This window comes from Catharus ustulatus, chromosome 8 (genome assembly GCF_009819885.2).
Source record: "Catharus ustulatus isolate bCatUst1 chromosome 8, bCatUst1.pri.v2, whole genome shotgun sequence".
Lineage (NCBI taxonomy): Eukaryota > Metazoa > Chordata > Aves > Passeriformes > Turdidae > Catharus > Catharus ustulatus.
In genome coordinates this window covers 14563603-14585284 of record NC_046228.1, presented here as the reverse complement: position 1 = coordinate 14585284, position 21682 = coordinate 14563603, and the positions used below count along the sequence as shown (strand labels likewise).

Genomic DNA, 21682 nt, shown 5'->3' with positions numbered 1-21682 from the left:
TGTGGCTGGTGCCAGCTACAGCTAGAAATCCATCTAGAAGTGTCAGGTAGGTTACAACTAAAACCACTCCAACAGAAAAGGAAAAAACATGGGGAAAAATTCCTTTCCTACCATCTTCTCCGAAATATAATTCTTCTAGAAACAAATACCTTAGCTCATCTTCCATGCAAAGGCAACCTTGCAAGGAAAGCAGCTTTGACAATGTAAAAATTAACATATTTATTTAAAGTTTATCCCTTCAGAATGTTTAACCCCAAAGGTAAAGGTCCTACTTGAACAGGGGCTGGCTGAAAGGCAATAGTTCACTTTTGAAACTCAAGTCTGAGACCCATGTCCCCATGGCTTAAGCAAATAAGAACAAATCTAATCCCCTGAATTCTGACCTGGAGCAGTACAAGACTTGGATTATCTGATGACACTATGTTGCTCACAATTGTTCTTTTTTTAATAGAAAGATTTTTAATCTGTATTTTTCAGTTCAAATGCTCCATGACTCTTGTATCTGACATAACATGGTGTTAAAAGCTACTGTAGTAAATCAAGCTCTTGTGAATGAATCTGTCCTAAGAATCAAAGCCAGAAGTTTTCAAAGATCTTAAATAACAGCTGTGATGAAGCTGTTTCTTGTTTTGCTGTTCCTTTTACCCACACAGCTTTTTAATTTATGTCCTGGTCATCAACTGAGGTAATAGGAAATAATAATAATGCAAGATACAAAGTAAAGCAATAGAACATAGAACCTGTTCCCCCCTTTTCAAATACCTTAATGACTTCAAAATGCACTATCCATAATACTGGCAAACAAAAATTACTTAGATGAATTTTTTTATATAATTTTGAATCTCTATATGCTGCTATAAAATTTCATATTATACTTAACAAAACTTTCAGTGAATATTTCACAGGTGATCCCAGTAATTACACAAAATCATTCCACCCTGGCACTACAAGATGCAGAATTAGTTCACCTCCACAGCCCTGTCATGCCATAGACAGGCACAGACACTGCACACAGACACAGGGCTACCAAGGTGTGGTGCACTGACCTTGTCTGGACACCAGGTGCTCACCACTCCATCCCTCCCCTCTCCAGCTGGACAGGGGAGAGAAAACAAAAATGAAAAATGTCTCGTAGATTAAGGCACTTTACTGAAGCAAAAGTGGAACTTTCTGCATGCAGAAGCAAAGAGGGGGAAAAAAGGTTGATTCTGCTTCTCACCACCAAGTGATGTTCAGCCACTTCCTTGGAAGCAGGGCTTCAGCACAGGTAGCATCTGCCCCAGAAAGCAAAAAATGCACACACCAAATGCTCCCCTTTCTCCGCCTTTCCTCAGATTTCATATCTGAGCTGATGCCTCACAGTACAGAATATCACTTTGGTTAATCTGGGTGAGCTGTCCCAGCTATTTCCCCTGCCAGGACCTTGCCCACCCCAGCCTCCTGTTGGGGGGATGTTGGAGACATTCTGCCAGTGCTGTGCCAGCCCTGCTCAGCAGCAGCCAAACACTGAGGTGTTCTCAGCACCTCTCTAGACAGCAAAGCACAGCACTGGGAAAATGAACTCCAGCTCAGCCAGACCCAATACACAAGAACACTGAGGAGTGTTGTGTGCAGAGACACAGAATCCTTCTGAACTTCTGAACTAACACATAAAACTATGTCAAGTAATTTTCAAATACATGTAACAGGGCTGTGAGTGGCCAGAGCTCTGAAGATGTGCCTAGTCCTTTGCTCCCAGACAGAACTCAAAGGTCTTTCTACTCTGGAAGACAAACCAGGATTAAGAAGGGGTTAATCCAGACCTCCCCATGCCATCACTTTCATACAGTTACAGGGAGGTTTTGATGGAGGTATTTTTTTGCTGTTTGACAACTGGTTTTTGAAAATCCTGTGTTTCATTTGTATCAAAATCTCCACCACCCCTTCTGGTCCTTTGGCAACCACCAGGCTGTCCCCATGCTGGTGTCTCGTTGAGTTCAGGACTTGAGTGTGCTTTGAATGGAATCCTGTTCTTTCCCCCTTCTGTGCTTCACTTTGTGGTGTAACACTGCCTGCAAGCATGCTGATGGGATTTCTTGTGGGTGAAATCAAGTTCATGCTCTGCCCCAGGAATCTAACACCTTTCAGAAGGAGAGGAGCACTCAGCCTGCAAGACCAAACTAAAGCTAGTCTGAAATAAATACAAACACACATTGCCACCCCCAAAGTATGTAAAAAGGAGTTCTACAGCAGCATTTAATACTCCAGAAACCTCTCTGGGGTGGACATCCACTCCTCGTCATCAGCTCCTTCACACAGCACTGGCTGTTTTGGAGCCCTGAACAAATGCCCTGGTCAGCCTTTAAAACCTGCTCACCATCTGTCCTCCTGCTGGCTGACAGGTGCCTGGAAATCCCAGGTGAACAGCCAGCTTTACCCCAAGCAAAACTCCAGGCAGAATAAGGCACCGTACCTTCAATGCCCTCAAACATCATCACAGCAGCTTCTGTATTTTATGTTGTGTTGGGGAAAAGGAAATACTTCCTTCTGATCACCATCACCCTCATCCCAGGGGATGTCAGACGAAAATGCAGGCAATGAACACAGGAGGAGCTCAATTAATTTACTTGCAGATTACTGAGCTTCCATACTTGGCAGGAATGCCTTGGAAATATTGAAAACCCATTGCAAAGGACACCCCCAAGCCCCACCCTCTCACACCTCTGCCACAAGCCTCACAGACCTGTCATTCAGCCAGACCTGGAAAAGCAATGCAGGATGCTTTTGTTTATCATCAGGGACTATTGCCATTTTATCACATTATCTGTGACCTCTTACACATAAAAAGAAGAAATTCTTTGGTATTTCCATTACAGTAAGAAACCCAGCACAGTCCTTCTTCTTTGTATCCCTGTAATGGGAGAAAATGGCAATGACAGGATAGGTGGATGTGAAAATGCAGTAAGACTGAAAGGAAGTACAGATTATGATTAAGCCCCACCTCTGACAACTAAAGAAGTATCCAGTATTTACCTGAAGGATGTTGTTCCACTGCACTGACAATGGTCGTCTGAATCTGTACAATATTTAGCAGTTTACTGCTTTCCTACAAGCTGTGCATCACCCCTGCTCCCTCTAATTTTTCTTTTTTTCCTATCATCTCAAAAAGAATAATCTTGCAACCTAAATTTATACTTTTCAAATGACAGAATTCAGAGACATATTTGTGTAGAGAACCAACAGTCTGACTCCCTAAGGTGCTTTGTTTTGTGAGGACTTTTAACTGTTCCTAAATATTGAATGTCATTTATGAACACCATCAACATGTGTCTAACAGAACCAAAAACGACAGAGCTATCTATCAAAACACAACCTGTATCATTTGTGCCATAAATAAAACAAAATTTTCACTTACTTTCAACTACATTTTCTGAACAACAAATACTATAGATAAAAGTATAAATTTAGCTTTAGACAAACCTACAGACTTTGGTAAATGCTAAAATTAAGCCAATGTGCACATTGTGTAGAGTACTCAAACCAGAAAGCAAATACTGTAATATTGCATTTCTGCCACAGACGATACATTTCTTATGGTAAACTTAAAAATTGTATTTTGAGTATCATTAAAAATAGCAAATCAAGGGACATTCTTTAAAATGGATCTTGACTTTGAATGCTGAACCAATTACAAAGAGCTGACTTCTCACTATAAAAAATGGGAATTTCTCTCTCACAAACATGATTAAAATGAATCAAGTACTGTGCTATCATCTTGCACAAAAGAAACTATTGATGTATTTCTGTCAGACTGGTATGAGCAAGTTTCTCCATTCTATATTCATTAAAGTAAGATCTTAGTCACCTTGAAAGAACACAGAACATGTTCTTCACTCTCTGTTCTTGACAAAAATCCCAGAAACTGCAACTATCACTCTCACCAGGCTCATAATGTAAGTGCTTAAATATACAATTGATGTGTCCTGGGAAGAATTAAATTCAGAAAAAGCTTGTTTTAAGTCATTCAATATCCTTTTATTTTATTAGAAATCCCCAAAGTATAAATTTTGCTACTCATGTGCCAGCTCTTATTGTCAGTTTGTATTTTCTCAGCTTGGCTATTGTCAAGATTTATTGACAATAACATTTGGACACATACTCCATCAAATTGCTGTATAAATACATACTGTATTAAGTAAGTCTTTCAATCTTTGATCATGCATGCTGTACCCTAAGCCCTTTCCATACAGACCTCATTAATGGTGCCATTAAACTGATGTGACTTTAAAACGTTTTTCCTGTGAAAATGGTACCTGTTTGCAGAAAGGGGCAGCAGCAATAATTTTTACCAACACCAGAGAACCAGGATAGCATCTGGAGAGACTACACATGAAGTGAAGAGCTCTGAAGAGTGGAAGGGAACAGCAGCTTCCTCAAATGCCTGCAGCATCGATGCCATAAAAACATTTCAAGACCCTGCTACCGAATTCTGGCAAAGGACTTTGCTCTTGAATACTTTTATAATGCTTTGCACATTGTCTTAGAAAGCCAGTTTTAAGTTGCAGAGGAGAAAAAAAGCTAGCTGGCTTCAAGTGTTATAAATGTTTTGTGGGGGTTTTATTTTTTTTTATTTTTAACCATAACCTTTCCCCCCACCATATGCCTCATATCTCAATTTAATTCCAAATTATCAGTGGCAGTTTTACACAGCAGAAAGCTGAAATCTAGCTGCATCGTGAAACCCCCTCCCTCTATTTTCCTTTAAAAACTGAAATATCAGTAATTTAATTGTCTAGAAAGCATTTGCAATTCAAGAACTGCCAGCATTAAGATTTCTCCTTCCCTCTAATACCTTGGATTACTCCTGTGGCATTAGAATTTTGGTATAATACAATGTATATACTCATACCTGTTACACAAGAGATCATCCATCAATAATACAAAAGTAATCCTAGATTACAGAAGAATTTACCAATGTATCTTCAGGGTGATTTCTGTGTTCCTTTAAATAGTTGTCATTTCAGTACATAAAATACATTAATTTTGCACACACATGATGTAACTGTAGGCTCTCCAACTAGCTGCAAGCTTGATTGAAAGTGATATGAAAAAACCAGACATCTAACTTGTTCAGCCTGTGTTTAAGACTGTAACATACTACTTTCATTGTTGCATAAATTATTTTTTAAAGTACTAAGAAAGTCTAAGAGGAAATCTTTTTAATACGGCTAAAAGGTCACATTTCCTAGTACAGGAAATAAACTGTGCCAAATTACAGAAATAACTTTTTTTTTTTTATTTAAAATACAAGGTACAGAAGAAGACCTTCAAAACAGTAGCTACTGAAACATTAAACTTAACGAGTAAGTTAAAGATCAAAGGATGGTAACATTCAAATCACAAAGCTCTTCATGACTTTCATCTCTGCAATAAAGCTGCTGTACACTGACTTAGAGCTGTACTGGGTTTTTGTAGCATCCCTTTACCAACACCCACCACTCAATAAAAAAAACTAATGGCAGCAACAGACAGGGAAAGCAGAAATACATTACAGAAGAATGTAGACACAGTGATTATCTGTAAACTGCAACTTCTTATGCTAATATCTTTTTTGCGGTCAGTACATTTTGGGTAAAGCAGCAAGGATTAAATTTGATAGAGGAACTGAATTAGCCATGCACCATCAAATAATAAACAAATACCATTAAAATCACTGGGTTTGACATCTCAAGAGTTAAATTAGAGCCAGAGTATTTGGCAGAATTCAAAGCAGAACTATTCACAGATGAAATACACCTGGTGAACACGTTTGCCAGTGTCAAGCCAAAAGACACTTGGACACCATCCAGTGTTGAGTACTTCCAAATACACAGTGTACTACTGTACAGTCAACAACACTATTTTGATACTAGCAGGATTCTACTTCTGTATTAAAAACAATGAGTCACATGTTTACAAGTGCTGTACTAGACTGGCAGCTTCCACCATACAGAAACACTGCATAGATTGTCTTGGTATTTCTATGTCCATACCCAAACCACTGAAATCATGGGTTTGGGAGTACTCATAAGTACTTGTGAACACATACTAGAAGTAAATTTTCACCAGGTCATTTATTTTAATGCCCAGAAGAGACAATGTGATCACAAAGCTACGTAATAAACATGTCAAGCCACTGACTTGTTGAAGTTTTACAATATTCAGGCTTAATTTAAGAAGGTAAAAAGTTTCCATTACAGTTCATATGTCTTCCAAAGTTAATTACTCTCCCTTAGACCTTCACTGGCATTCTTATTCTGAATTAATTTGTTTTGAATCCTCAATAACTGTATCTTATTATTTCCCAAATTAAAATATCTTCAACATCAGACTTTATTTTTTTTCTGGGACATGATCAAATAACCTCCTAACCTCAAACAAGTAAAACAGATTTATGAGAACACATTGAAGGATACAGCACAGATTCTGTAGTTCTTAAATCATGCCTGAAACTAAAATGTACCACTGCTTTCTGTTCATCTTTTTCTTGGTAGCTGCAAACAAAAGTAATACTCCTTAATTCTGCTTTTTATTCCTCACTTTTGTATCCAAGATGATATTATCACTGCACTTTTAGTAATATCACTCCAGGAACAGATGTTTAACTGATTATGCACCATTATAATTAACTGCTTTTCAGTGACACAATTTTGGAACTGTTTTTTGGAACATGCAAGAGCAAACTATTTTCTTTATTCTGGATATATGACAACATTCTTGGCCATGTAAAAATGAATTCTGATCTATCACATCCAGCTTGCCAAGTGATCTGTGTTACTCTACAGAGCTACCCCAGGCTGTAATCATTTCACCTGCCTCTGTCTGCTGAGAACTTTGTGTGTTCCACCTGGATTATACCTAACTACAGCAACAAGCCGCCAGGAGCAGCTCAGACAGGAATCCTGGCAACTCTGTCCTGCCTCTGACAGTGCTCAAGAGAAGATATGTGAATACAAAAACCACAGTAAGAAGCTCTGCAGCTTAACCTACTTTTAATTTCTTATAAAATTTTAATAATTTGTTGCCTCCTCAGTCCTATAATATGGAAAACAGTGAATAATGTTCCCTGTTTACCTTCAAAACACTTTAGAGGTTTTCAGGATAAAAGCCCCTCAGCTATTCACCACTCCTCACACATAAACTTTCTCACAACTCTGCATATTCCTACACCTTTCCTTGTCCTGTTATGCCTTTTTGACAGGGAAGATTCAGCTGTGTCAGAATCAGTGTCCAAGATGCAGGTGCACCACTGTGGGCTTACACAGCAGGAACAAGATGTTTTATTCTGTCATGCATGTTGGCTACTCTGAGTTCTCCTTTTCACAGGGTGTATCCAGAGCATCCCTCCTGCAGGCAGCAAGTGCCTAGCTCACAGCCAGCCAGTGTATAAGCAAAGTGAAAATGTTCCAAACACCTCTCTTCACTCAGCATTTATCAATGCTGAATTTAATTTGGATTTTATAGGACTCTTCTTCCTGATCACTTAAATTTACAAAAAATCACAGAAAAACAGAGGAGAAAAACACTTGGACTGTTAATGGAATAATCACAAGTTCAAGACATATACTAATATTTTCACCCTCATTCTTTTAAACCCTAGCAAACTAACCTTAATATAATATTACTTGTTCAGTGATCTATAAGTCTGTTTATAGAGCAACTACTATTAAATACAATACAAAAAGAGCCAAAAAATACTACTTTAACACAACACCTGCAAGCTCAAAGTGAATACACAATCCCCTATAACCACTCAGGGCTGGAGAAGCCATCAGGACCCCACAGCATCCTCCCCTGCAGCAGGACAGGCTTCAGCTCTGACTCACTGCCCACAACAGGCACATTTCTCCAGACCTGCACAAACACCCTGGCAGGAGAGATCTCTCTCTGATGACTGGGCAGGATGTCCTCTGTGCAGTCTGAATCTCCAAAGCATGCAGGCAGACTGACACATGGAGGAAATCATCTGAATTTTAAGTATTTTGCCCTGCTGTAAAAGCAGCCAGTTGATGGGGTGTAAGCATGTGATAAGTCTGTCCCTACATATCTCCTCTTTCAGGGTTACCTGGCAGACAGCAGGCACCCTGAATGGCCACAGCTGGCAGAGACTCTCCTGCTGAAGGCTCAAGGATTCTCCTGCTCCCCAGTTACTGCAAGGTGGCTCCCATCATTTACCAGTGAAAAACAAAATGAGACACCCTCTCCCCAGAAAAGCACACCCAGGACAGTCAGCAGTATGGCACAACATCAGTAAAATGGTGCAGAACAAAGTAAAAAACAAAACGTAAAAATCCAGAGACAGGGATGAACCACAGGTTTTGTGGTCAAATGTTCAGAGAGGATCAGCCCATGCATGTCCCATAGAAATAATGAGGAGAGACTATACCAAAGAGGCAGCACTCGAGAGACTTCTAGACTGGTTAAGTACAACCCTGTATAAAAGTGTTTCCACCTTTATTCCTCCCCCTAGTCAAAAAAGTCAGGCTGAAAATCAGATTTTTTCCACTTCTAGTTTCATTCCTTTTCTTCCAGTCTCAGATAAATAGTGTTATAACCAGTAAGTAACAAATTCTACTCAACTGCTTTCAGCATATAATAACTATAGAACACAGTGAAAGACAAGAGTGAAGTGTAACTCAGTGTTGTCAGTCAGCAGAGTCATGCTGCAGTCTTTCTGAACAAATACAGTGCCAGCCTCAAAAGCTAATGAAACTCATTTTTAAAAGCTGAAAAATCAAATTATAAAGGACCAATGACCAGCACTCTATAGCTTCTGAAGGCATTTACCTCCTCAAAAACATTTTTTCACTGGCATGCTGTTATTGCAATTTAGCAGGTTTTTTTGTTGGTCAAACCATCTCCCTCTTGGCTTTCTGCAGTGCCAAAAACTAAACAAAGCACAAAATACTGGCCTCAAAATACAAGGAAAATTGAAGATGCTCTTATTGTTCAGGAATACCGAGGCAAACAGGAAAATCTATCAATCTGACACAAGAAAACTAGGCCAACCAATGAGAAAATTGACTTTGAACTTTTATTCATTTTTCATTAATCCAAAATGTTAAAAACAAGAATAGAGCTTCTTTTATTTTTCCTAGAAGACCAAAGCATTTTCCCATGGATTGAATTAAATGTAAAGATTTTGTTATAAAAAGAAGTTTTATCACTCTTCTCTCTTCGCAGTGTTGAAAACAGAAGCAAGCATACTATTAGTAGAATAAATTAATTCCTGCCATTTCATCACTACCTTACCTTTCAGCTTACTGAGAGTGACTAACAGATAACAAGAGAAAAGCAGAGATACAGAGCCCCCTCCTGAATACCAAACCTGGTCCATTCTCCCAAGTTTTAGACCCCCATCAGCTCTGACTGAAACAAGCTGGAATTCAGAAATGAGCAAAAGCAGGATGTCCCTGCCAGCAGCCAGCTGAGCTGTGGGACCCCTTGCCATGTGATGCTCCAAATACAGGGAGCTGCCATGGGATCTGCAGGGGGGCTGGATCAGGCTGTGGAAAACCAATCAATTCTGCTAAATCAAATGCACAGGAACTACAACTCTGTGATGCAGACAAGATCCTTGTGGAAAACATCACAGTGTTACCCTCCTCTAGGCACCTGCTTTACAAATGTTTAGTCTGGAGACAAGATACTGGGATATTCCATGGATCTTTGGCCTGGTCCAGGACAGCCACATGTATTTTTATTAATGGTCCAGACTGCAGAAAATGAAAAGCTGTGCAACCATAAACTTTTTAAAAGTCCACTTATCATATCTTCACTTATTCCAGAACAGTACCATTAACTGACAATTCACACAAAACAGCAAAGCATCAAGTAAAAACAGCCAGGAAACCCAGCTGCCCCAGTTAGTCCCACTAAATTTCTCCCAAAGCTTTGTTATCTATTCCCATTTCAAAAAGGAAACACCAGCCAGCCAAAAAGGCAAATAGACTAACTGATCATATGGAATGACTGCTCAACATGCAATTCAGTATCACCCTTTTGACAAAAACTTTCAGAGAAGAAAAAACAAACCAACTTGACTTAAGTGCTATTAAATAAATGATTACTTGAGGGATTTTATTTGTTTAAAACAATCACTCTGCTTCAGCTAAAGAAGTACTTTGGAAAGCTAGCATTAAAAAATTATTTGCTCTAATCTTTTCCAAACTGAAGCCTGGCATCTAATCCTCTCCATTACCAAATAACTTAGTAATAAAGTATTCCATTTGTAAAGTAGTCACAATAACAACACCAAAATAGTTTTGAGTTCTTCAGAGGTAACTACAGAAAACAAAAACTCAAACAGCATTTAATTACACAGAGAGTCAGGCAAAAAACTCCCTTAGTCTTCCTATAAATAGATTAAAATATATGGAATGTATTTTCATATGAAACTGCAGTATGACTTATTTTAAAAAGAGATATTGTCCTAGTCAGCAAGTTACTGTTCAACTGTGTAAAGTTGTTATGAAGGTCATTTCATACATCAGTTCACTAATTGACTTGTTATTAAATATAGGCACAAATGAATTAATTAGAATTATTTTTAAAATAACAGTTTATTAGAAACAAATTTATAATGATAATCAATAATCATGAAGTACTTTACAGCAGTAACTTCATTTACTCTAAATGCAGAAGATTATAATTTATTACATTTATTTAGCTCTGGGTTATTTTTTTGCTTCATCAATCTATATTGCTGACTCTTTATATTGTTATTTATAACTTTTAATTGTGCAGAAAGGGGAGAGAATTATGAGTAGTACAACAATAAATAATCATTAATATGTTTTTCCCCCATATTTTAAGTCTTAGGAAATTCCTTTTTCATCCTTTTGTTATAGAAGGGAAAGACAAAAAAAAGTGTTAGAAAATGTACTTTCTCTTTTTCTGCAAATTTCATTATTTTAAACAGAAAAAGAGATCAGAACCAGAATATCTGTTAAAGCTCCATAAGTACTACCAAGTATAAGAATATGTCAGGTAACTTTTAATTTAACAAGAACAACAGTTGGTATTTTGTACACATTAAGTCATAAAAATAAATATCAAACATCTACAATTGACATCAAATCACTTTCTGATGTTCGTATCTCAAATTGTCCTCTTCTGCTCTTCCTCAGGTATACTTGGGGTCCACAAAAAACAGTTCCTCAAGCCATAAAACCTTTATGTGACCCTGCCAGCACTGGTGCTAAAGGAAGGAAAGCAAAGCAAAGTGTCATTCAAAAAAAAGAACCCGTAAAACCACAGCTGATGTCTTACTGCTCCCACTGGACACGCTTCATATTCTTACCAGTCCCCCAACATTAGAGGAAAGACGTCTTGAACTTCCCTCCACAAGACATGATACAGCCCAGGCAAAGAGCAGATTAACTTTCCAAGAGCCTATTGTTTACCAAATGTGGAGGAATAAAGAAACAAACCACAGATGATATTCTCACACACACCCCAGCAGTTTAACAGCTACCAAAATATCTGGTGTTCAGCTCCCACAGCTTGACTCTGTTTCCTAGGCATCATGTAACCCAAATTCCTTTAAAAGTTGTAATATGTACTTTGAAGAGTTACTTGAAGCATAATGTGAGCAAATTATGTTATTCTCCCTTTACCACCTGGCTATAGGTGAGATGCTGTGTGACTGCATCAGGGACTCCAGTAAAACAATAATGATGAAAATGTTGACACAACAGAATTCATGAACGCCTTCCCAATAAAAAAGCCTTATAATGCTGACATCAATTACTGAGAGATTAAAACACTGTTTTCTTCAAGGGAGAGCAGGTTTGCATTTATGCATTTATGCTCCCTGTCCTGCATCCCCTGTGTAGCATGGATTAAAAAATGTGTCTTTTCCAAAATTTGCACGTACTTGTCAACTGTTACCTCAGTTGACAAAGAGCCATAGTACTCAGCCATAGCCGAAAACAGTTCATTAACCTGATCTAAGTTAAGATAAAGATTTATGATAATTGTGTGAATAATACTAGCTGTGTCACAGAAGAAATGGATACAGCCCCTCAAGCTTAGATTTGCTAATGTAAACTTTAGCTTTATGGCTCAAGAACTGCATGGAGAGTAAGAGCAAACATTAAGATTTCATCTCTACCACTACAATTATTTGTGTCACACACATTTCACAGTTTTTCATGGGCAGTTGCAATACTGTTTGAATGTACAAAAGCAGTAGAGAAAACTGGAAATTAGACTTTTCCCTTCTAAGCAATACACAATGCTGAGGACGGAATACAACCTTTGGTCATTGTGGCTGTTTCCTCTGATCATCAGTGGCATGTCTGGAGGGTCAATATAAAATCACTGCTTGACACAACCACAATTCAGACCTCTCTCCTCCACTAGCTGCAGTTTTAATGATAAGCTCTAAGGAGGGAGAGTTAGAGATTCAAAGATTTTTCTCATTTCCAAGTTGTGTAATAGGATCAACTCCATCTGCCTGGCCCCAATTCCAGGCACAGCTGAACTCCAGGACTTAATTCAGTTCTCTCTAAGGACCCATGTCCTCACTCATTTCAGTTCCACTCAGCCAGTTCAGAAGAGAAGTGTAAAATGAGTCAAGGATCAAAGGTGATGAGGGAAGATGTAATAGAGGGTTTTAGAAAAGCAAAAGAAGCTGGGAAGTCATGCAAGACTATAGAAGTGGTGGAGACTGAGCTGAAAGCAGAGCCCGCAGCACACAGCAGAGGCTGGCACAGAAGGGGAGCACAGCAGAGGACCAAGGGCAGAGCTGATGAGGAGGGAAATGGGTTCTTTACTGTTTTAGAAATGCACTGGCAGTCTGCAATTCATATAATCAGTGAACAAAAACAAGATGCAGGTGACAAGAAAAAAAAACAGGCAGAAGTATCAACAGTGATAGGAGTTTAAAAAGAAAGTGAAGAATTGAAAGATTCTGGGAATATGACAGATGAGACAAAGTAAAGAGGATGGTGCATGGAAGACAAAAAACTAAGCATTTTTCTTAGTAATGCAAAGTTTCCCAGATAGGACACATGTTAATGTATAAAAATTCATGAGTTAGGAGTTCACAGGACTTAGGTGTGCTGGCATATTTTATACCACAAAATTGATAATACTTTTGTTTTGCTTCTCCCTCTCTCTTAAATGCTTGTATGTTCCTGTCGTGCCAGATTGTACCAGCTCATTCCATTAGAGAAATCTTTCCTAACACTTCAGTATCCTTCCTCTAAAAATTCTACAAAACCTAATCTGGTAATAAAGTTGCTCACAAACAGATTATTATCTCCTTCTACCCCTCCTCTCTCAAAAAACTGGTACCATGCACATTAATTTCTAATGCAAATATAAAAATATATGTTGCCAGGGAACTATGAATATACAACATAGTTATGTTCAATTCTTCCATTATGTTTTTCTTCACATTTTCCAGGGTTGATTTTGTTATTACTAGTTTTAACCTTATTTTCTACTCTACGATGCAGTTTGTTCTTTTCTCAAGTCACAGTACACATAAAACCTTTACCCTTGCAATTAATACTTTTGATTCTAAAACATGAGTTCTCTGGGACAGGCAATCTCATAAAGACAAAGGTTTTATGAAGAGACATCTTCTTGATTGCTATTAATTCTTCAATAAACAAGGAGAATCATAACTGTTCATAATTTAGAGACCTTGGCTTACCAGGTTACTTGAAAGCCATAATGGTACCTTAACAACATAAAAAATCCATTAAACCTCATTGTGTGTCGTACCAAGCCTGCAGTAGAAATGCTGAAAACACAGGCCAGCGTCCTTCTATCCTCATGAGTTTTGATGAATAGCCACTCAGCAAAGGCAAGCTTAAAATACAAGTTTAAAAGAATTTGCTTGCTTATGCACAGCTATCAGCAAATCCAGATTCTGTATGATCTAAGAATCAATCTCAGGTTTTTGCAAAGTCTTGCAGGTCTGTGAGCATAACACCCATAAACCCCTGTGTGCTTGTGCTATTGGCAGAACTATTTATGCATTTGACAAACTGCTGTTCAGATAAGATGATATCCAACAAAGTACAGAAAAGAAACTGTCAACAACTCTGCAAGACTGTAACAGAAATTGCAAAGGCAGAGCTTTCAAGACTAACCATACCTTCAGAATAGTCTCAAATCAGTCCCAGACATGAAAAGACAGTTGGAATTGATTTTGAGAGAAGGGTGAAGAATGGCATGTTGCCACAAGAATAAGAACAAAGCCTAAACTGTGTTCCCTGTATTACATAATTGCTAAAGTAGACAAAAAAATGCTATTATAGATAATACCCAGGTTTTAGCCAAATTATATTTGACAAGTCTAGAAGTAGACAGCAAGCTTGCAACCAATAAATAATAATAAAATAATCACAGTTGGCTGGGTAAGTACATACCCAACCTTTTCATGGTTTTGTATGCTTTTATTGCTAAAAAAACATTACTATGGATATTCCATTAGAAACACAGAAAGGGAGGTAGTTTAGAATCAACAGCCGGTTTTTCCACAAAAAATCTAAGTCAAATGACATAAACAGCAATTCTTGAAAACATGCATCAATGTAATTGAGTAGTGAAAACCAAGCTGGCAAAGGCCCTGGCTCTCAGATGTGCATGAACAAAGGTGTAAGGTGTAAGGTGCAGATATATAAATGTGTGTTTCCTACTGGCTGCCAGAGTGAAGTTCTGCCTTGATAAAGGTACTCCGCCCTTTCACTTTCAGATTTATGCCACCTCTGTATTATAAAACCAAGGCAAAAGACATCAGTGAGGAAAGGATGGATGGATAAGCTGGAACATGGCTGAATCCCATAGTGGTAAAATCTGTGATGACAGAGGTTCTCAAAAAGGGAGAAACTTTGCACAAAAACAGTTTTTCTTTGGCTATTTCCACCCAGAAAGTTTCTGGGTCTGTTTTAAGAGCAAAGTAATAAATATGCTTCCAGCATCACAAGGGTTAATGTGATTCTGTTGTTGTAAAGCATCTAAAATTTGAATATTTGTGATTTTAAAACAGTGAGGATACAGAAAAAGGGCAACATAAATAAAATTTTAAACCTTTGGAGTTTCCTGTTAATAGCAGTGTTTGGACCCCTTCTTTCTGGACCTTCCCCCTTCACATCTGTCCTAACTATTCCTGCACTCCCTACTCTTCACCTCACCTCGTGTTTCATTATACTGTCAGAATATTTAGAAGGGGACAAGGAAAGAAAAATATACTTTGAGAAATGTTCCAGAATGCCTTAAAAAAAAAGTAAAAAAAAAAAAGAAAAAAGAAAAAAAAAGGCATCACATTTTCAAATCTTTTAAGAACAATCCATTTTAAGGGATGACAGTACTTTGCTCCCAAGGGCCAGCAACTCATGCAGCTTCATATAAAGGCAGATTCCATATACATAAATCACCTTTTCCCTGGCACCAACTCACTGCAAGAGATGCAAATACATACACTTCAGAAACTAATTTCTGTTGCGCTTATCTCTAGATTGATAAAATTTAACAGATTTTATGAATATTAGACCAACATACCAAAAAAAAATAAAAATGAGAGAGCCAACAAGATATATAATAAATCTCTTCTTGTTTAAGGCAAACAAGGTCAGTAGCCAGACAACTGACAAATTATACTGTATGATAAAACCCCAGCTTCATTTAGGACTTCTCAGTAGGTATCAGATCACATAGACTTCTATGATAAAACTCCCTTCCCACATACATCACTCTCCCCCTGGCTATCCTCACCAGTTTATTTTTACTTCTGGAATGAAGCAAAGTGAAAGATCACAATACTGCAAATTTCCTACTATGTGACAAAAATACGACTTGATTTCTACATTAAATTACCAAATTAACGAACTGTTCGAACTGTGAAATAATTGTATCTGTTTCCAGATATTCTTATCCCATCTCTTACACAAACTGCTTCCCTCAAAAAAAGTTACACTTGAGGACATAAAAGCACCAGGACAATATATGGCACTGTTTTAACTCATGGCTTTTACAGTTTAATAATAGTAGAGAAAGAAACTTCAGGATGACTCATATACCTTTAAAAAGTTATGCTATATGGTAACTATTAAACTAGGATTTATTGTATTTTGAACATTATTTGTTATGACAGTTCTACTTTGCATAGCAGAATATTTTTTCACACTCCTCTTGGGTTACAATTTCCAATAATGCCAGTGCATTAGTTTCATCCAAAAAAAGTCATTATTTGGAAGTGGTCACACTACTAGTACTTTTCAGGTGCAGATATATCCTTGACAGAAAGAAAAACAAAACCCAAAAATGTTATGGCCACACTAGACGAATGCATAACATGCATAACATATATTATCAAGCAAGATTAAACTAATATTTGAGTAATATTTGAAGACTTTTCATCACTAAAACCTTTATCTTCTCCTTACTTTGCTCTCCCCAGCCATCTGTCCCAGACCTTCCAAATCCTTGGCATGTTTTATGTAGGGTTCCCTACTAGGAGTTTCTTCCACAAACTGTTTTTTTCTTTTTCTTTATTTAAGAGTTTCAGAGAAAGCATGTATAAATATGTATACACATATAAATAATGGAGCAGGAAACCTGTTTCTTATTCTTTTTTCCTGTCGCTTTGAGCGAACACAGTAAGCCAACCAAGGTGAAAAAGTTTGCAAAAACCTTTATAACAAGAATCACCCTACCTTCCTTAATAGTGCTCTATTTACAAATTAGCAATGCTATGGTGGGTCTCAAATCAATAAAGAAGAATATGTGAGTTTTAAGACGTGGAAATAAAACTACTGCATAATATTTTTTGTTCAGTCTTTCTTCAAGTCTTTGTTTGCTTTGGCTAGCTTAAACGCTGAACTCTTTGGGACATAACATTTTTGTGATCTATTTTTAAAACAAGACACTTATATCAAATAAACCATATTGATATATCCTAAACTGAATACAGGCGTGTAAAGGACCAGACTAGACACGAAAAAAACACAGTAATATAATAACTCTGAAGAAATTCCAGTGGACATGATATAAATGAATGTGACATAAAAGTAATTTGGGGATAGGGAAAAGTGGGGCAATGCTGCTTTCAGAAGACTATTTAATGTTTGTGAAGTGCTTTGAAGATGAACACCCTCCATAGGTATTATGGCTATGGATTACCATTGGAGTCGTGTAGCCTTACTCTGAAATTGAGAATCTGAGGAATTTGAGACAACCTCCAATTCAAAAGTCAGAAGAAAGGCTTAGACATAAAAATTTGAAGAATCCTATATGATAAAGAATTGATATAAGCCATACTCTACCATAAACTTTGTTCATTTTTATTATGACCATTTAAAATTACACCTTTCAATAGGTAAAATCTGTAAAAATATCAATCATTCGTATACATCTTAGGCTTTCTTTTGAACTGACAGAGGGAAAAAAAAGTGATGCTACTATCAGAAACTGACGGCATTTATAACTTTAAGGTATATTCTGCCCAGTGGTACCAAGGCACATATTGAACTGAGAACTTTTATGATTAAAAGCATAAAGCTTTTAAAAAGTATGCAAGTAACCTACCAATAAACTGTCCAGCAGAGAATCCAATCTGCTAATTCCTGAAATTTCTAACTGTAGAAGTTTTACATTGTAAAAAGCAGCAAAATAACTTCTCCACATAGCCCAAATTTCAGCAGCTCAGTCAAGAAGTTTGCAACTAATTTTTCTGTCAACATAGAAGATTGCAAACAGACTTATTCCCTAGATTTACACTTTAACAACCCAATCACACTGATGAAAAAAAAAAAAAGTACAATATTGGTTTCATACAAGAATTCTCATGTATTAAACCACAGAGTCTAAAATGAAAAAACTACATTATCCTGAAGTGACATGACGACTCCTTGTTGGCTCTACACTTCAATGCCTACTGAGATTGAAATGGTGAGAGTAGATCCCATAAATTAGTGATTCAACAGCTATATTCTTCATGGGGGGAAGGGAAAAAAGGTAATTCCCTTTCTCCACCCCGTCCCTAAATACAAGAGATGTTGCAAATCCATAAGGACTAGGAACCCTTTTAACAAGATATATGCAAATACTTTGTGCAGCTACAGCTAAGTTCTTTCTTTTGATCCACATCAAGCACATGAATCCTCTTTCCAAAGCAGTAAAGTACTAAATAAAGACAGTGAAACAAAGTTCAGAACAAGGGATTTTTTGTTTGTTTTGGGTTTTAATATAAACTGAAGAGGAGAGAATAGGTGCTTTATCAGCTTATATTTTGATTTTATTTCCAGTGTGATTGTTTATCATCAGGAGCATTCAGACAGTACTGAATAGCTGTAGTGTTCATATGATTTCAAAGAAACTCTGCACACTTCCCCACCTCATAAGCTGGAACTAATTGGCCCAAACATGTCAAGAATAAGCATTTCTTCAGTGACTTCACACTAGTTTGCAGTCACTGGGTGTGACTGTGTCAGAAGGATTTCTAGCAGCAATAGTTCAGTCCATATGTACCACAGAGCCTAAACTAGCAAACTCAGACACGGCCCACGGTCACTTAGGTGAAAGAATCGAAGCTACCAAACTCAAGCTTCAATTAAGCTACCAAATCAGAACTTCTAAATTTGCTGATAAGTAACATCATTGAGCATGTAAATGAGATGTTATACATCTACAGCTTCATCTCTTGATGGCTTAAGAGATAAAGCAGAGGCAATTCTCTTCCATCTCAGCAGAGCAGTTAGTAGAGTTTGGCTTCAATCTTGCCTTCCAAAAGATCATAGCACCAGGGAACCAGCATCCCTATATAATGAATAATCTGCCCCTAACCCCTCCAAAATGTTTATTACATTGTTTCATTACAGAGTTACTGCATCTGAACATATATTCTTTTATTCACCTCTTTATTTCCTAATTGTTAAAGCAATACAAAAGGTTATGCTCCATATGTTAAAGCTCTCTTTCTCTCTGTGGGCCCATAAAACTGAATGGAAGCAGGCAACATCTACCAGAATATTCTCTTCTGCCTGTGTCTCCTATGCAACTACATAAACAAATATAAGAGTGATAATACTTGAGCTCATTATCATTATTTTCTACAGTTGGCCCAATCTCACAAGTGTAACTTAATTCATAAAAAACACTTTCAACTGGAAAATCTTTGACATTCAATCAAATTGTCACATGTACGTTCCAGCTACTGAAAACTACTAACACAGATTTTTATTTTTTTCCTTTTTACCTTCAATATTTAGCCTTAAATTTACTTCTGGGAAAGAAGAAAAAAACATGGAAAAACCCTTCTAAAAATGAGAAGGGGGACTGTAAGAGGAAAAGGGATAAGTTTATGTGATACATGGTACTATACTTGCCCATGTGAAATACACAAAAAACCCAAAAAACTGCATCTTTTATATCAACTAAGGCCAACTGATCAGCTCTCAGGTCAAGAGGTATTTGCAATTAAGTTTAAAAAAAACTAGCACAGTACCTTTCTAATGAGTTTTGAGCAAGAGTTACCTGAAATGGATGTGTTTAGGGTGATAGGATGAAGTTGGCTACTGGTGCCTTAAATCATATGTGTAAGTGAGCAAATCCTCCCACCCACCACTTCAAACACACCACCTCGCCCCTTCATCTTTTCTCACTTCTGTTTCCAATTCAGTTTCTTTTCACTGCAGTGAACACATACTTCTGTAGGTCTCATGGTCAGCTGGATTCATTGACTGGTACTTACCTCAGCAAAAGTTTCCTAAAAACCTAAATAAGACCCTGCGAAACAATGTCTAGGAGGAATAACCTTTGCAGACATGCTGAGTGTGAGAGTTTCTACAGCTCTTTAATCAAGAGGAAAAAAAGTTCTTGCATCCCCAAGACATTTTCTAATTCTGGTGAGTACCACCTCTGACTACACAGCCAATTATACAAACCATAGAAGTAGCAGTGAATTTATCACTGAGGTTAAAACTTATGTTGGTAAGTAATGCAATACTCTAAACCAGCCTATTAAAATTTAGGAGGAAGTGCAGTTATTGTATCTTGTATAGAAGCAGAAGTTTCCTAACTAAATAATCAGCATACAGATAAGCAGCATCAAGTCACTCAACAGTTATAGCTAAAACTGAACTGGAGCATACACAGCACATCTGTACATTTACAAGCACAAGCTCCCCAGATGTTATAAATTACTATCTTTACCAGTTGCCTCCTGAAAGTGTTGACTAAAAGAAAATGCACTGAACAGTGGAGATGTTCACAGCAGGAATTGTCAACAGGACTAAATTCAACAGTAAAAGATCTGTTGATGTGTGTATGATCCAAAGGGTAAATGTCACAGAGCTATTACTGCTTGGGACCATTACAGGAACATTACTTTCAGTTCTACTTGAGGATACAATCACAGAAGTTCTGCTACATTACTAACAACATACTATTTATTCAAGTTTAGCTATGTGCAACAGGCAAGAAAGTATCATAACCTGATTCCTAGCTTAGAAAAGCAAAAACAAAAACAAAAGAAACCAAAACACCAAACACTGAACACCATATCCCGAGTCATTTTAAATTACCAGACAACTCTGAACGATATCGGAGATTTGGGAGTTTCATATGGTTGTACAGAAAGTCATCTTTAAAAAGGAGATATCAAATTCCAAACTTTATTTAGAGAAGGCGAGAGAGAAAGGGAGAACCAGTTAATGACACAGGACTCCAGAAGGCAGTTCAGCATTACCGATACCATTCATTTATTGCCCGGACAGTGCGAGCCCGTCCCGTGGCTGATAGGGAGGCAACACCAGAGAGCTCCATCAGTTCTGCTGCCACTGACATTTCCCAAACCGCCTCCCGCAGCAGCGTGCGATTTACACCGGGATTTACACCAGGGAAAGCCCAGCTCGCCAACACTAGTTTCCCAACTGAGCACGGGAAAAAAAAGCAAAAAGAAAAAAAAAAGCAAACCACCCCCAAACTCTCCCAGACTTTTCAGAAGCAGGGTCCGGGCTGCACGGCGCACGGAGCGGTTCTGCGGGTGCGGAGCCGGGTGCGCTGAGCCCCGCGCCCTCCGCACCCCCTGCCCGCGCCAGGTGCGCGCTGCCCGCGCCGGCCGTACTCACTCACAGGGACACGGTGCGGTTGGGCAGCACGGCGGGCTGCAAAGTTTCCACCAAGTCTCCGCCGGTGCAGACCACTTTGATGCGCAGGGCCGGGCGGCCGGGCCCCTTGGAGCGCTCGGCGGCGCAGAGGCAGCGGTCCACGATGAGGTCGGGGCAGTTCCTGCTGCCCCCGCACAGCCCCAGCGCGGCGGCCAGCAGGCAGAGGCGGGGGCACAGCCCGCGCATGCTGAGCCAGCGAGCGGGAGCCGCCGGCTGCCGCGCCGCGCATGGCACGCGTCCGTCCGCGCCGCTCCGCGGGGCCCTCCACGCCTCCCGCGCCCACCCCGCCCCGCCTCTCGCTGCGGCCGGCTCCGCTCCAGGGACCCCCCCTTCCCTTCCTCCTCCTCCTCCTGCTTTCTCCGAGGAGCCGCCGCTCCTTTCCTGCCGCAGCCCGTGCAGCCGCGGCGCTGGGCGGACCCGCGGCGCTCGGCGGGCCCCCCTCCCTCCTTCCCTCCCTCCTTCCCTCCCTCCGCCGCTCACCAGGCGCGCCCCCCGGGCCCGGCACCGCAGCCCGGAGCGCCCGGGGTACCTGCGCTACC

General features: G+C 38.9%; 1 protein-coding gene across 1 annotated transcript in view; it reads right to left on the bottom strand.

The window, feature by feature from the left end:
- ADGRA1 (adhesion G protein-coupled receptor A1) overlaps positions 1-21338 on the bottom strand; it is a 258969-nt gene extending 237631 nt beyond the window's left edge. Inside the window, exon 1 of the mRNA XM_033066167.1 lies at positions 21109-21338. Coding sequence (XP_032922058.1) covers positions 21109-21329 — 221 coding nt within the window. The 5' untranslated portion in view covers positions 21330-21338. The remainder of the gene's footprint in view (positions 1-21108) is intronic.
- Between the last annotated feature and the right edge of the window lie 344 nt (positions 21339-21682).